This window comes from Hetaerina americana, unplaced genomic scaffold, assembly GCF_022747635.1.
Source record: "Hetaerina americana unplaced genomic scaffold, ioHetAmer1.1.p SCAF_8, whole genome shotgun sequence".
NCBI lineage: Eukaryota > Metazoa > Arthropoda > Insecta > Odonata > Calopterygidae > Hetaerina > Hetaerina americana.
This window is the reverse complement of record NW_027287427.1, coordinates 44784768-44801910: the sequence shown is the minus strand read 5'-3', so window position 1 is coordinate 44801910 and position 17143 is coordinate 44784768. Positions and strand designations below refer to the sequence as shown.

General features: G+C 36.2%; 1 protein-coding gene across 1 annotated transcript in view; it reads left to right on the top strand.

Moving 5' to 3' along the window:
* Positions 1–7724, top strand: part of wgn (Tumor necrosis factor receptor superfamily member wengen) — a 110108-nt gene extending 102384 nt beyond the window's left edge. Inside the window, exons 3-4 of the mRNA XM_071596861.1 lie at positions 2757–2879; positions 5704–7724. Of these exons, the coding sequence (XP_071452962.1) occupies positions 2757–2879; positions 5704–5951 (371 nt within the window). The 3' untranslated portion in view covers positions 5952–7724. The remainder of the gene's footprint in view (positions 1–2756; positions 2880–5703) is intronic.
* Positions 7725–17143: the final 9419 nt, after the last annotated feature.

The window sequence follows — 17143 nt, the reverse complement described above, 5'->3', positions numbered from 1 at the left end:
CAAATCAGTCTTAGGTAATAGAAATGCAATGAATAGTCGCAAATAGAGGCTATTCAAATTGTAGATGCTTACAATTATTGCAAGCCCGCTGCGTCTAATTGATCGTAGCAAAATGACACAAATATTTTTACATATGCACTAACAAGATTGTGTACTCATATATGGGCTCGTTCATACAATTGTGTATAATCATATTGAATAAGTAATTTATGGTAAATAGTGCCTATTTAATATAAATTTACATGGTGGCCAGAAAGTTGAGTAATTTCTTTCAAAAGTTTCGAGGACTTTTCTGCCTCTAATTACTGTCGGAAATGCATTTTATGTGATGATGAAAGTTGTCGTACACTTGAATCTTACTGGTATGATGGGCTAGTAATTTTTTTTTCGTCTATTACCTTGGAACCGACGCGGGGGAATAATGGCATTAATCGCCGATTTACGTAATCGCGTCGCTATGCGTCCCTGCTGGAGAGTGTTCGCGGCGCCCCCCTCCCTCACCCGCCGCCCCACCCGTGAGGGACCCTCGTCTCGAATTCAATGGGCGACGCCGACCCCGTTAACTCCGAAGCAACGTCCTGCAGGAATTTCATTCAACTTTTCCCCCTCCCCATCCTCTCGGCCCTGTCTTCTTCCCCGTGGGCACTTGGCACGGGAGAGCCGCAAAAAATAATAATGACACTCCTTTTGCCTTTCTCCCGAATCCTGGCACGGATTTCGCCCCCTATCCACCACCAACCTTTGCCACCCCCCCCCCCCCACAACGTTCCCATCCTCCACTGACTCGTCGGTGGAACTTTCCCAGTACCACCACCATTCCTTGGCACCGAAGCGTGAGGATCCGTGCCGAAAATCTCAGCGCTCCTCTCTCGAAAGAAAGAAAAAATAAGGAAGGGGGAAATCGAATGGCACATTTTGCCGCTTTCTCTCGCCCGTTTAAATGCCTCGACACTCCTCCTTCAGCGCCACCTCTGATCCATTCAACCCCGCGTGTGCGTGTCGCTGAGGTTACTCGCGTGTGAGGGCCTGTGTGGGGCGTAACGCCGTCCATTCATGATAAGCCTTTTGGGTGGGGATGGGGGGAGAGACAGGCGTCGCGCGAGGGGCTGGGGAAAGAGGTTGTGGAGGGGGAGAAATTGGCGCAACCTCGAACCTAACTGTTGTATTGACGGGGGTGGAAGGGCCGGGGAGGGCGAGTGAGGGTTAGCATCCGTTCGAAGAATGAGGCGTGAGCTATGCAACGATTGCATAGGCTCACGACCAATCCCGGGGACCCAAGACCCGAAGGTTAAGGTATGGGTTTCAAATTTCGAATAGCTTTGATAGTGATCCTTCCCATGGAATCTACAGACATGGCGTGGTGGGATGACTTTTGAGGTTTTTTAACATTGCTAGAACTTTATCGGTGGAAGCATTATTAATAATTGCTCCTGGTAGTGTCACTCATTGGGCGAAGGGTGAAGGCAAGACGAAAGGTAGTCAGCACAGCATCTGTTCCTCTGTGAGAAGACTACCAGGGGACACCCCAGTGGGGCGGCCACTTAAGCGACTGTAACCGCACTAATGAGGAAGCCAATGGGATGAACGTCTAATTTTTGTTTTTGAACTAGTCTGCTGGACAGCATAAACGAAATAAAAATATGAAAATAAATATGAAAATAAAAGATGAAATTAATTCTAGAATTATATTTATTTTATAGGTATTTATAAGAAAGTATTATGTACATGTGGATTGTGCTTAATACGAGGGTCATCCGGAAAGTAGTACCCGTTCGTGCCGCATGAAGTGCTGACGACGCGAGTAGCCGCTGGACGAGGTCAGATAGCTTCAGTGGCTTGTCTGCCTTCTCTGAGCCAAGTTGCGTGACGCTAGCATTGCCTGTGTTGTTTCTGTGATTGTTTACAATGTTTAAAAAAATTGAGAACGCCGCCAGTTGTGAAGTGAGGGCAGTGATTAAATTCCTCAATGCAAGAAACGTTCGCCCATGTGATATTCATCGCCAATTAAAGGAGGTGTATGGAGACAATGTAATGGACGAGTCGTCTGTTCGGCGGTGGTGTCGCAACTTCAACATGGGGAGGGGGAACACACACGACGATGAGCGTTCGAGGAGACCGTCTGTCATTACAGACCAACTGGTGAGCTCAGTTGACGAATTCGTGAGGAACGATCGGCGCGTCACAATTGATGACATCTGTGAGCATTTTCCCAATGTTTCTCGAACAATTGTTCATGAAATTGTTAAACACCATCAGCATTATGCAAAAATTTGTGCAAGATGGGTCCCTCGCGTATCTCAATGAGCTGGCGGCGAAGGACTATGCAGCAGGAATACAGAAACTTGTCACACGTTATGACAAATGCCTTAATTTGCTTGGAGATTATGTTGAGAAGTAGTTTAAAGTATCCTCTTTCAAATAAAATTTTTTATGTTTGTTAATATTTACTTTTGTGTCTTTATTTCACGAACGGGTACTACTTTCCGGATGACCCTCGTACATCAGCATTTGGAAGGCTATTCAGATTTGAAATTGGAGAATGAAATTAAAGTTGAACCATGGTACTACATTTTTAAATTTGAAAAAGGTATTTTTCTGTATTCTAGCAGTGATGTTATTGTTATCTTTTGGAATAAAAATTGATTCTCAAGTGTGTTCCTTGTACATATTGTAGGAGAGATTATGTATGATAAATAATGGTCAAGTTTGACAAGAGGCCAGATTTTGAATGTTTGTCTTCCATTCTCTTCCAACAGGTCAGCACAACAAGATTGTGAAGTCTGATCAAACATTAGCCAAAAGCAGTCAGAGGACTGGGGATAGGGGACGTGGCTTGCATTCATCAAACCACCATACTTTAAATATGGAGGAACTCTTGGGTAAGATTAGTTTATTACTCTGAATACATATTTTCATTATTGTCCACATCAATCACTACTTTGTATTATAAAAAATATTCCAGACAGCTTTCGATGAAGAGTTCTTAGCTTTCCCAGTGGGTAGCATTGGGCAACATTGATATTTTGATGTTAATGCTGGTCAGTGGTGCTTTTCCTGAGAACTCTTCATAAAAGGCATTGATTGGAAAAACCTTATATCATTAGTTCGAGACTCAATTCATGGTATAACTGAAAACAATTGAATGAAAGGTTTGCAGAGATGATTGACTGAATATTTCAGACGACATGGCATATGCCATGCCATTTCTGTTCCCATTGGATCACTATTAAGACTGACAATTAAAGCTATCCATTCTTTTTCTCATATTATTTGAGCATTCTGATATGTTGGAAGCAACAGAGAAAATACAACAGTTTCTTCTTCATACAATAAGTAAAGCTGAGTCAAGTGAGGGATATCTGCGTGTGAGGGAGTGAGAAAAGAAATATAGTAGAAAAATGTAATTAATTTATTAGTAAATTATTCATTTATTTTTGTTTCGACTTTGGAACAAGTGAACATTCTGCTACTTGCCTGATAATATAGCTGCAGATGAACTATAATAAGGGTCAAGCTCTCTGTGAAATGATACTGACCATTACAAATCATAATCATCATTCCAAAAATACTGCAGTTAGACAGCTGTATTAGTTCCCTGGAAAAAGCTCGGGTTACAAGAAAAAATGGGGCTATGTGCCCTGACAAGAAGCCATGATGACTTGTGGTGAAGTTTTTTAGTAATTTACAATGGTATAATTTTTATAATTTTCCCTTTTGGCAAAATAGTCTATTATCTTTTACATTTCAGCCCTCCAAGCCAATCTTGTCATACCTTCCTAATCCATTGCATTTACTTGTTCCATCCCATTTTTTGCATAATTCATCTGTAGTATTCCTCTGTGGTTCAACCCTTCAATAGTTTCATCATGGTCTTCAATGTAAATAAATTGTATTATATTGGTGAATGGTGAATTCCATGATATTATTATACAGTTCTATTATGCTAATTGGGAATCGGGATGGCGTGGTGGCTAAGATACTGGCTTCCCACATCAAAGGCCCTGGTTTGAATCCCCGTGGTGGCCAGGTTTTTCAGTGGTATCCCGATCCCTATATGGGGTGCTATGTGGAAAGCACTTTAAGTGAGTTTGTCATTCTGTTGGATGGGGCAATAAATTGTGAAAACCCTGAGGCCTTTTGTGAAGAGTTGGCTAATGCTGTTGCTGGGTTTCTCTCCACCCTTCTTCCGCTCCCTGAATACCCTAACCTTACCAAATTACCCACCTATCACTTCTGGTGCAAATGACATTGCCGTTGGTTGCCTCCCCTAATAAGTACTACTACTATTATTGCAATTCTATTGCTTACAGTCTTCTTTTTTCTACTGCTGCTATTACCTAATTTTCCCTGCTATAGGAAATTGAGCTCAACTTACAGAGTTGTTGAACCACTTTGCGAAGTTCATGGGTGGCAGTATTTGAGTTCAGTAAATATTAATGTACTCTTAAAGCTTGAGCTCTTCTGTCAAAATTTTTTCCTTTCTTCTTCCATCACTAGAAGTGATTCTGTCTCTTGGTAAGGAACATTTTTTACATCTATCCAAGCATGAGCTTTCCTAGTTTCATTTGAAAATTATTAGGCAATAATCTCAAATAATTTTTGAAAATACTGAGATTTAACTTTTCATCTCAATCCACGTACGGGTCCTTATTTTCATTTGGTCTTCTTTCTTCTTATCTTTGGCAACCTATTTATTTTAGCATATTGTACCTCAGATGGGACATTCTCATACCACCCAAAATCAAATTTCACACTTGATGCCTTAAATGGCATTTCAGGAAATCACAAGTTATGGGGTTGTGTGAATTGGATGCCACAATTGTATAAATTTACAAGCAAACAATCATTTTTATGTGAGCTTCTTGACCTTAAACAAATCAACATTGTGTGAATTATTGCCTGTCATTTAATACTGTTTTGGATTTGTAAAAATTATAATTGCTATAATTGTGTGCACTCAAGTGAAAAAGCAAGCCTGATGAAACAATTCAAATGTGTGAATAAGAATTTTGGATCTTAGAAAAATACCATAAAGGGTACAGTATTATACAGGTTGCAATGCATTAAATGCAACGTATTTCATAGGCAACCAGTGCAGGGATAATGCTGTATGATTAAAGGAATTTCAGATCTAGATTTTTTATGAATTTAGTAGCTAAATTAGTTCTGAGAAAAATACAGGATTTTGAGGGAATTGTGACAGCTTGGCGAGAGATTTTTTTCCAGATTGCTCTTGGATATTGTATATCCAGAACTGTTTATGTTTTCCAAATTTTATCCTTATTGTGCTCATTATGATCATAAAAGATATTGTGGGAACATCTCCAAAACCATGCCATTAGGGGATGTGGAAACATTTCATATTATTCTCATATTTGTGTTGGAGATATTTCCAGAATGTCTCTGAGAGATTCTTTGACACATTTGAGACCTCTATTCAATGCCTCTGATATAATTGTTTTCTACTAGGGCAGGTTGTCGTAAGGCAACTGCATGCTAATTCTTTCATCATTGGTTCATACTCACACTACTTTTTTTCTGTCCCATTAATCAGTTTATTACGACTCCAAAATATATGGCAGCCTTTGGAGTCACACATTTTCTCATCTATTTAGGCCATAGAGCTCCCATCTCATTACCGATTATCACATTCATGATGTGTCTGTACCTTTGGCACTTATATTTTTTTTATTTATGTTAAAGCTTCTGGATGGGGCAGCCTTAGACTGGAGTCCAAGAATGTTTACATTGAGGATGCACCTGGTGGAGCAGAGAAACTGCTGCCTCCTCAAAACACCTCAGTATTAGTGGCATCCACATCTCCTGGGATGGTGCAGTCAGTGAGAGTGGAACTGCAAGAAGACATCAAAAACAAGAAATTGTCATCAAACTGCCTTGGGTTAGACTGTGCTTCAAGAACAATGTTCATAGGACGGTCTAGTTCAGTGTGATTGACAATTTTTGTCTTAGTTTTCTTTGTATTGGCTGCATAATTTGTTGCACTGTCTTCAGTGAAGACAGTCATGCAAGCAGATGCCATTGTGTTGCCTGAAGAAGAAACTTTTATGCACTGAAAAATGTTAGTGTTTTATTTGTGATCACCAGGAATGACAAATCCTGATGATGTGTTCTGGATGAAGATAGATCTGAAATTAGTAGATTGCTGACAAAACGGAAAAAAAACCGAGTGAACTACATGGTAGGATTTTATGGAGCTTGACAGTAACCTGTGAAGTTCTCCTTCATTTGTTTAATTCAAAACAAGGACTCCTCCATGGACTTCAGAGGTGCAACTAAATTAAAAGTGTGTTGAGTGAGCATAAGAGGAAGAATGATAATTCGCCATTACAGTATATTTTTTCTGTAAAGTGCTTCAAAAAAGACAATTGTAAATTTGTACAGTAGTAGTATTATCACAGTGAGACATAAGGACATATTTAACTTCTTCATCACTGAATTAATCCAGTTTCATTCTTGGATCATTTACTTTTGGGGGTACTGTATATTATAGAAATAGAATAAATATTGTACAGCCTTTCTAATTTCCGAAACTTTCATTGCATAAGAGGTGGAGTAAGGTAGCTTTAAAACACTACATACATAATGGTTTAGTATGCATAATGCTGGTATGCACACTGCTTGTGGTGCATATTTCATAGTCTTTGCTTTGATACATTCTTGGTCATGGATAATTAACCTCCTCTCTTTATCCCTTGTTGTCATAAATTCCCATTTACTTTTAATGTAGCATATTTTATATTTATTCATACTAATGTTTAATTTATCAGTTTTAATGTGTAGGTAGCACAAATTGTTCCATGTACCTGTTTTGTAACATACTTTCTAACATTGAAATAGAGAACTTAGATCCTCGCACTACATGATTTATGGCTCTTTTTCTTTAATGCTTGGAGTTACCATCAAAATAGGTAGTCTTTAGTCTAACAGAAAGTTGACTGAATGGTTGAAGGATATTAGTAGAAAATTGATTAATAGTTGAAAATTAGGCTGCTTATAAGTAGTTTTACCTCTCATCAATTATTTAGGTTTGGAATAAGTAAACTTGAAGAATACTAGTTTATTTTTTAACATTAATCATTGAAGTAACAGTTAAACACAGAGCTCTCTTTGTGATTTCCTTTGGCTTTCCACTTTTTTTTACTTGATGTATTTTTAAAGCATATCAATATTGCTGTTTCCCCAAAATCAATATCTATTGCTTTATTTGTTTCAGCTGTCTTCCAACATTTACAAAGCATTGATTACATAAGTGAGCGCAAAGAATCTTTATCTTTCCATGTTTTTCTTGCTTGTCTGTGTTTTGTTTATGCATGCTTCCTCAGCATTAATGCATTCTTCCACATCAATATTTTGACGTGTTAACTCATTTTGTAGTTTCTCTTTCTTCTAATTCCATAATTTTCTATTTTGTTAACTCTGTAAAAAAACTCTGTAATAAACATTTAAATAGGATCATCCTCTCTTCTTTTCATGTATCACCATTGCTTTCATTCTCGAACGGGTTAGATTCATCATTCATTGGCGATCGAAATTTCTGTGCGCTCAAAATATGTGAAGTTTGGCTTTTGAAAATATAAATGTGTAATTTTAGCTCTATAAATGTTATATTTTACCCCCTAGTGCCAGGAATATACACATCTGGTATATCCCCAAATCCTTTTGTCATTAGCATGAATCTAAATTTTGATAATGGGCTATTTGAATGTTAATGCCAAGTGCATTGAGATTGGAGACATTTCCTTAGCTGATTGTAAGGAGAGAATGGCAGGGGAGTGTATAGAGGGATGTAAATGGTAAGTACTGAGCAAAGGATTGAAAATGAGGAATTGAAGTCTGTACAGATGCTCTTTTTGTCAATTACCATTTACAAAACAGCTGAATATGTATGTAAGCTCACAGAATTTGTCTTGTATCACCAATGTTCTTGAAATGGTCACATTGACATGTGTATGTTTCTGAGGCCATAAGTGACAAAAATAACCTTTTATCCTCTCTAAAATTGTATGGGAACTCAAAGATTTCGGTTTATTATACCTTGAAATTTAATATATAAAATGATTTGAAACAAGATGTCCGTATAGTATGTGTACCAATCACAGAGATAAACCTGAAAATTGGATTGATAGATGAGAGTAGAGCTCAGCTTGAATTGAGCACTTTACAACATGTGAACTTCAAATATAAACAGGGTATGGACCCTTTGTCTTTCCATATACCACCTGTGGATACCCAGGAAGACCTGGTACCCAAAAAAATACATGACTTTAGGAGAAGCTGGGGAATCTCAATTTCATTGGAAAAAACATAATCCAGATCCTCCAGTCATATACATGTATATGTGTCATTATTGATTTATCAGATATTAGAAGTATGCAGAGCTAAAGAATGAAGATTTTATGAATGCATAGGTATTCATTTGAATTAGTTAAAGGTATTAATCCTACTGTTAGAGTATAACTGATAATGATCCTCAGAACGATTTTGATGAGAAGGACTCGGATTTAATTATAATAAGCTTGAGGTGCATATAGTTCAAGCAAAATATTAAGTTTTGGCCTTGTGAATGCTGATTGCCAAATTCAAAAATCAAAAGTTTGACTATATGCCTGAGTCATCTATCTCTGTAATATGTATCCATGTTGACAGTTAAATTCCTAGAGGCTGGTAATATTGATGCATGAAATGAAAAATAGTTTTGCATAACTTGGAAGCTGGGTCTTTAAGGCAATGGGGTAAGTGTAGATTTGGAGAACTTTAAATGTGATCATGGAAAAGAATGGGGATAATAAAATGAACTGTATTAAGTGATGTGCTAGTTAGGGCTTAAAGGAGTAGCAGCCTTTGATTCCTTGCTCCATCAAAAAACTACCTTGACCAGTGGACTAGTAATACCTGTAAATTTTACTCAAAACATTCGGCATTATTTTTATAGCCCACCGGTATACTGTAAACCCCTTTAGTAAGAAATTATTTTTCATTGAGATCCATATAAGTCAAACAAAAAAAATTTTCTGCCAACAATTTGGTATGTAATATTTTTGTAAAATTCTTGCAATTCGTATTTTTACCATATACCAGGAAATTTGTGGCCTCTTCCTGTTTGACTCATTAATGATTTACTCTACGTTACTTTTATCAGATAAAATGAAGACACAATAAAAACATATTATCATATAGTTAATAAATTAAACTTTTTTCATTTTTCAGGAATAGATATTTTTTTATTCCACTAGTTGACTTTTGGTAACCTTTTCTTAGAGTGGCATATCCAAGTTAGTGAAGTGCACTTATTGAATTGTTTCATGAAATTTGGTATTTTAGCCAAGCGTTTTGTTGTTATGACAAGAATGAACTAGTCAAGGCTGAACCAAGGTGTCCATTGGATCATTCCGGGGTTTATCAAAGGTCAATGAATGCTCACAAAATGTCTGGTATTAATCTAAAATAGCAAAAGTTGGAATTTCTAATAGTAGTATTCAAATTATTTGGTAACTCTTATGTTATTAATACCACACTCCTTCAGTCACCATCACTCATATTTGTGTTGCCCAAAAGTTAGCATATAAGAATGAGTTGTTCCAGGTTGTTAACAATTACTGGTTTATGTTTGTTAGTTGTGGGACAAGATTGTTCAGTATCACCTGTAGTTTTTAGCTTATTTGCAATGGAAAAGAGGCAACATTGATTCAATATTAAAGATATAAGGAAACAAAGCATTCATTGAAGTAAGATCTGGTGCTTTCCTGGCATATTTGCTTGATGAAGTTTTCTCAGGTCTTCCACCAGGTCAGGGGTTCCATGTTGGCCGATGTTTCGATGCACTAGTCGGGCATCGAAACGTCGGCCAACATGGAACCCCTGACCCGGTGGAAGACCCAAGAAAACTTCATCAAAGCATTCATTGTGCAAGATTAAAACAAAGCAGGATAAAGATGTATAAAATAAAACAGGTGGAATGTAATCTATAAATAGAGGGAGTGTATTAGACAGAAGAACACATAGTAATAAGAACTTGAGGGTATGGATGTCACTGTTCATATTCATAAGAAAGAATAACTCTGAAAGTAATCAGTTCTTAAAGTAGTAGAGATATTTGTTTATGGCTGTGAACTAATAAGTATAATCAGATGATTTATTGATTTGGCAATCTTCCTTCATCTCTGTGCCTTTTAGAGCTAGGGAACAATGTTAACCAATGAACCAATTCAGATACACATTGTCACAGTTTGTTTAAAATACATCCTCTCAAAAATGCAGATATACCCATGGCCATGGTCAAATGATGAAATGTGGTTAAAGCCACTAATTCCTTGTTGGGATACCAAAGGATTGTCCAGAATTAATTTTCATTGTACCCCTTTCATGCCAAGAAAACATTTAAATATGTGTTCTTGGGAAAAATTTTTGAATTTTTTAAAATAAAAGTATCTTGTTTGGTTAAAAATTACATTTTGACAAAATTTTGAGGGCAAGATGTCCATGGGTCTGATAGAGGTAGGAAAATCATCTCATGCTTTCCTTAGCGAAACCTTTTTTCAGCATGGCTGATTTTTCAATCAGTTTGGAAAATATCTGATCTTCATTTAAAAGTACATTATTGTGAAGTAGATAGTCTAGTTGTAATGGTTTCTCAAGTTTCTGGGAGAAAAATTATGCAGAAAAAGATATAAAAACACACAGAAAATAGTTGTTGCTTGATACACAACATTCTGTGTCATGATATGTCTATATCAGTATCAAGACTGTGTGTACCATGAGTTCTTGTTACTGTCCATTTTTTTTGGCAACCCTGGATTTTAAGTCTCTCCCTTCTTTTTGGTAAAAGTAAAATTTTTTTGGTTGCAGAATTTTCAGCTGTTGGCCATTTTAAATAAATATTGTTATTTTGAAAATCCAGTCCTGATTTTTGGAGATTGCTCTCTTTTTGTCAGTCATTGTTGCTTGTTTGAACAGCTAGCCATGGATAACAGTGCCCAAATCAAACATTGTGTACCATTTGAGAGAATACTTTCTCTTTGTACTGATGACTTCAAGAGGTAAGAACCATACAACAGTGATACACAACTCTCTATTATGCCATTAACAATTCAAATTAATGATACCGAAATGCTGTGTTGAAACCAGGCTGTTTGCATCATGTTACAGAGATTTATTCGTCATCTCTTCATGAATTTTCTCCTGATTTCATACACATCTAAATATGCAATCTCTCAAGAAATTTGACACATACATACATCCATGACTTTAAGCCATTGGGAGAAGAGGAGTCAATAACTCCAACTAGGAGAATACAGAAATCTCTCTTAATGGCTACTATTCTTTAGAACCAATATTTTGTTTCACAAATTCCACCTCTGTGAGATTAATCCCCGATTCAAAGTCTATGTTGATTACCACAAGTTTAATATGTATTCAATGGCCACAAATTTATGAATAACATCAAAATGTTGAGTGTCATTATTATTGTTATTAAGTAATCTACTGTTAAGGTAGGTTTTGGATGGACACAACTACAAAATAAATATTTTGTGACTCCTTACAAAATACAATCCAGCAACCTACTCTACATCAGGACCCTCTTCATCTCTGAGTACTTCCTGCCTCCTTCATTCTGTCCAAAATCCCTATCCTGTTCCTTCCCATTCCTGGATTGCCTAACGTTCTCTCATCTATTTCAACATCCCACTCCAATCAATACACCATCCATTTTTCCTGCCTCCTTAGGATTTCTCCCAAAAAACCCCTCTCCTAGCCCACCATCCCAAGGACTTCCTTATTTGTTTTCTTTTTGGTCCATTTCACCTCCACCATTCTCCACAACCATATTTCAAAAGCCTCCAATCTACTTCTATCATCCTGTTACAGTGACCACGTCTCCATGTCGTACACAACTACACTCCATATCTGAGTTTTGATGAGTCTTTTCTTAACATCCTTACTCAATCTCCCTCTCATCCACTCCCTCCACCTTGTGAAAGACTCGTTGTCTAGCCCAATTCTTCTCCTTACTCTCCTATTACTTTGACCGTGTTGCTCCAAAACACTTCTAAGATACGTAAACTGTTCTACCTGCTCTAGTTTTTACCCTCCTATTTTAATGCTTAGTTTGGTCTTCTTCTTTCTCGGAAATTTCATCACCTTTGGTCAATTAAAGTTAATTCTTATCCCATATCTATCGCACTGAATTTTCAATTCACTCAGTAATCCTTGAAACCACTTGTCTGATAGACAAATCAGAGCTTGATCATCAGCAAACAGCTGATTTTACAAATTCCCCTCTGACTTTCATTCCTACCTTCAGTTCTTCCCATGCCTCTTTAATCACTTTTTCTACATATACGATGAACATCACCAATGATAATGGGCAACCCTGCCTTATATCTCTTCCTAACACTGCCCATCCGGACTCTCAGTTCTCCTCTCGTACCTGAACAGTCTGAGACATGTACAGGTTGCGGATTAGCCTCCCATCCCTCCAATCTATTCCTATTTACTTCAATATGCAAGAGAGAAAGTTATTTACCTGGTTCAGTTTCATCTTTGATCAAGAACTTAGGTTCTTGATTTCTAGCTACATTCTTCAATTATTTACACTATCATTACATTTTTTCACCATGAATCTCTCTGATAATTAGGAATGAAATGTTAAATGATTTGGTGCGCATGCAGTTTCAAAGCTGATAATAAATCAAATATTTAGATTATGACATAGCCCATACAGTTAAACCTAGAAAAACAAATTCATAAAAATACTGCTCCAGAAAGAATATTCATTTTCATTATAGAACAAAAATTGTCATAAAGCAGAGGGTTTTCAATGGTAACTATTGCCACGACATTGGTCCGAAACCAAAAGAACTAACAATTGTACCAGAGCTAAATTCCCCTGGTCACATGCTATGCGTATATTAAAGCCAAACTGTGAGCTTCATTTTCAGTAGTGTCTTCAGGCAATACATTTCAGCTTCTTGATCAGATTGACATGCCTTCTAGAACTGCTTCAATTGAAGCTAAGATTGATTGTTTGTTAATACACTTCAAAATGATTTTTATATCCATTGAGAGAAAAATGAATTTATATAATCAGTTCAGGGGTACAAAACTGGAATTTGTAACGAGTTGAAATGAGAAAAATAATGCAAACAATGACCAAATGAAGGTTACTTATTGATTTTTAGTACTGATGAATGAATACTGATTTCAATCTTTTTTCCTGTTCTTTGTTTGCAAAATATGGATGGAAGCATTTTTAATGATGAGGTCAATTTTATAAGTTTCCAAGTTTTCATTTAAACTACTCAAAATCACATTGATTAAACCGCTTTCCCACCTACCACCATTCTGTGATAACATTTTAGTGTGGGAAATATTATGCTGCTTTTAAGATGTCATCCGGAGTTGAAAAGTAAAGAGCTTACTCCCATGAGATTCACTGAGGACCACCAACACTGTTGGATCCACACAAGGCCAGATCTTGTGAATGCACTCATTTTTAGAACTTTTTTTAGTGCACAATGTTTCTCTTGAGTGCTTTGTTGCCAAGTTTATCATTGTTTTTGTAGGTAAAAGAGGCTTCCCTGTACTTATCTCTTGACTTGCAGTTGTTATTTGTCTTTAGAGATGATGCTTATGATTTAATTCACTGTTGATTGCTTTTCAAACCTAGGGGGATTGATTCCAAAGAATTAAAGAAGATATTTACCTAAATTCAAGTTATTCTGCATCAGCAATTACAGGCTGATATTTTGTGCCATTGTAGTAAATTTGCAGCAAATGTACAGTAATAATATAAATTCACACCATCACTTCCTTATCCTAACCTTTGAGCTAAACATGGATTATATATATTCATTGAGTTGAAGTAAAATTTTAATGCATGAAAATTAACTACTTAGCTTGTATAAATTGACTATGAGCCAAAAAATTACACAAGTTTTGAAGTTGATCTGAAAATATTACTAATGCCTAGAAATGCCTCGGTCCAATGTTACTTTCAAATGTCACAAACCTTTGTTGATAACATTCAAGTCAGAGTTAACCCATGAGTTATAAAGCAAATCCATGAATATCCATGACTAGTCATGCTTTTGTTCTTTAGAGTTGCGAGATATATCAATATCAATTGATTGCTTATTACTTATGTGGTACTGAAAAAGAATGGGGAAAATAATTTCTATGAAGAGGAAAACAAATTCTGAAGTTTTAAATATGGTGAAAAAGGGAGAATAATCATGTTATCAGTGGAATTTCCTCTCATTCTCTCTGGTTGATTTTTTGTACCTCACTTAAAATGCCCCTCTATGTATCTCAAGAGTGAGAGATATTGCTAATGAAGTAGAGTACAATAAAATATGTAGGTACCCTTTTCCCTGTTCTAGCCAATTTTTTTTAATACCCACTGAATCATTGAAATGGTAGGAGCCAGCATGTGGTAAGAAGATGCAAGAAAAATCTTTCTAAAAGATTTCTTAGTGTACTATGTCTTTATGTGACTTATTGTTGATGCTATTGTGACAGAAAATACAAGTTGCTACAGTGCCTGTTCAAAATACATCCAATCATATGAATATCAGTGAGGAAGATTTTTCTCTTTGGCATGGAACACTGAGGAATGGACAATTACAAATCTAGGATTTTCAAAGAAGATTGTTCTATTAACTTAAAATGTAAGCCCAAATCATTAAGAACTACCTATTAGAGCCATGCTGTACAAAAATAACTATTGCTGATGCAAAAAATGTAGTTAAGTTTTGAAAGAAATAGACATAATCTATGATTAAAGTAAAAAGTAAGGAAATTACAGAGGCAGAAAGAAAGAACTATTATCATTTTGTGACTTCTTTGATTATTGGTCAAAATTTATATCATAATGTGGGAAGATATGGTAAATATATATATGAAATAACGCTTGTTTTGAAAACTCTTTCAAAGAATGAAAATGAATATAAGGCCACAATGTGAACTTGAACTTCAAAAGAAATATAATGAAGGTAATTAAATACCACATTGAGGATTGTTAGAATGACTTCATTGTATTTACAGATTTTACAAAATAATCTATAAATAGTGCAATTTGTTCAACTGCCAGCACTGAATTGCACAAGCATTGATTCTTCTTAACCCTAGATTTATGATAATTACACGATAATGTAATTATCATAGTTTAAATAGACCTATATTAAGTGTTTAAAGGCGACATGTGAATACTTCTTGGTTTTTAAGTGGCTGATGAAGCAGATAAGACACAATGAAAATCACAGCAACAACTATGCACCTGAATGCCATGTCTACATTAGAAATGACCTCATTTCTCTTTCAAATAGGCAATTTAATATCTTTTAAAATGGTAGCAAAACCTGGTGCCATTATAGCGGTTTCAATAATGCTTTGCTACTTCAGATGCCTATGCTTGTCAGTTAAACATTCAACTTAAAATTCATAATATAGTGATGAATTCAAATAGTGTCTCTTCCATTTAAATATTCTTTTAAATAATGGAAATAAAAATTACATATAAGATGTCTTTGTGGCATCATGTCTCCTCACAGGCAGATGAATCGCTTCATTATCAGATTCTTTGATTGATTATTCAAATATCTTTGGAACCAAATATGCATAGCCAATTTTTGATTAATGGTAATCATATTTATTATTGATATATTTGTGCAGCTTAAGTGTTTTTCTAGTCGATGTAAAAAAAATTCTTGATTTTTGATAATACTTCAGTGTTATGTTTACAGTAAACCCTTTTACAACTAATTTATGAAGATGGCTACTTCACAAATCCGAGGCTTAATCTATAGAGGAGTTCAGAAAGCCCATTTCATCATTATCAATTATTATTTTATTTGAAAGGCAGAATACAAACACCCATGCATATTAATTTTAGTTAATAATAATATCAATTACATGTAAGATATATGTGGGGACATGGTAGTCCAGTGAGAATTGTATAGACTACTCACTGGATGGCCTGTCTGATTTTTTGGGTACCAGAACTTCCTGGGCAACTAGAGGTGGTGCTGTGATAGGAACTGATCTCCTTACCCTGATGCATGAAATTCACATGGTTTTGGGCTTAGTGTTAGGTGAGCTTTACCCTCACCTATCAAGTTTTCCTTTGGGTTGACAACTGTGGCTTTTTTGGAAAGATGTGCACACTATTTTTTTATGTGACTGACATAAACTAGAGGTGACAATTTTTTCACCCCTCCTGACCTGTCAACCATTGTTTCTTACTTATGTATAAACTTACACACTCACAGATATATCTATTTATTGTACACAAAAATAGCACTAGTGAGCAAAAACACAGAGAAACGCACACAAATGAAACTCACAGATATTCCGAATTTTCGGTGGCAAGATCACCTTTCTCAAGGGAGAGAAGGAACTCCCCATGGTATGCATGCCAGTGTGTGTATATATAAATAGCAGTCTGACCTGAAGAAAGCCTCAGAGAAGGTTGAAAGCTCAAACTTTCTGAAATGTGTTGTTTTACATATTATATGCCGTCCAAATGTTTAATTGCTCTCGTGAGTGCTTCAACATCATCAAAAGATATACTATATATACACACTATCATATATGCAGTTAGAATTTTAGTGCATGCACCTAACAAAATTTGAAAACAAATCCATCCATAAATTCACCCGGCATTTCAAATTTCACAGTTGCTGACCACGTTAGTCAGATGAGTAATGCACTATTCTGCAAATCCAAGGATTGTAGGTTAGAGCCCCCCACAGGCATTAATGTAGCATCAACTCTGGTGGCTCAGCCCCAGAGCCAAATGCTCATTAGAAGCCCAAGAGGCACCTGGAGAATAAAAAAATGCATCAGAATTAAGTAGTGCTGTGCAAGGGCATTTTTGGGCATTGCTTTTCTATCTGATGAGAAGTACTATATGCTGCTTTTGCTAGGATTCAGATTCCTTTTTTGAAGTATTTAAAACTACTAGTGGTACGTTGGCACATGTGAATAAAGAAGGGGAAGCGGGTTGATCCACTTTACTTTATTTTGGAGGGTTTCCTACAATCGGGATGCCATAATTCAAAGGGACTTCAACACCTGGTACCCCTTCCATAGTCACTGCTCAGGATTTTAAGGACACATCAAATAT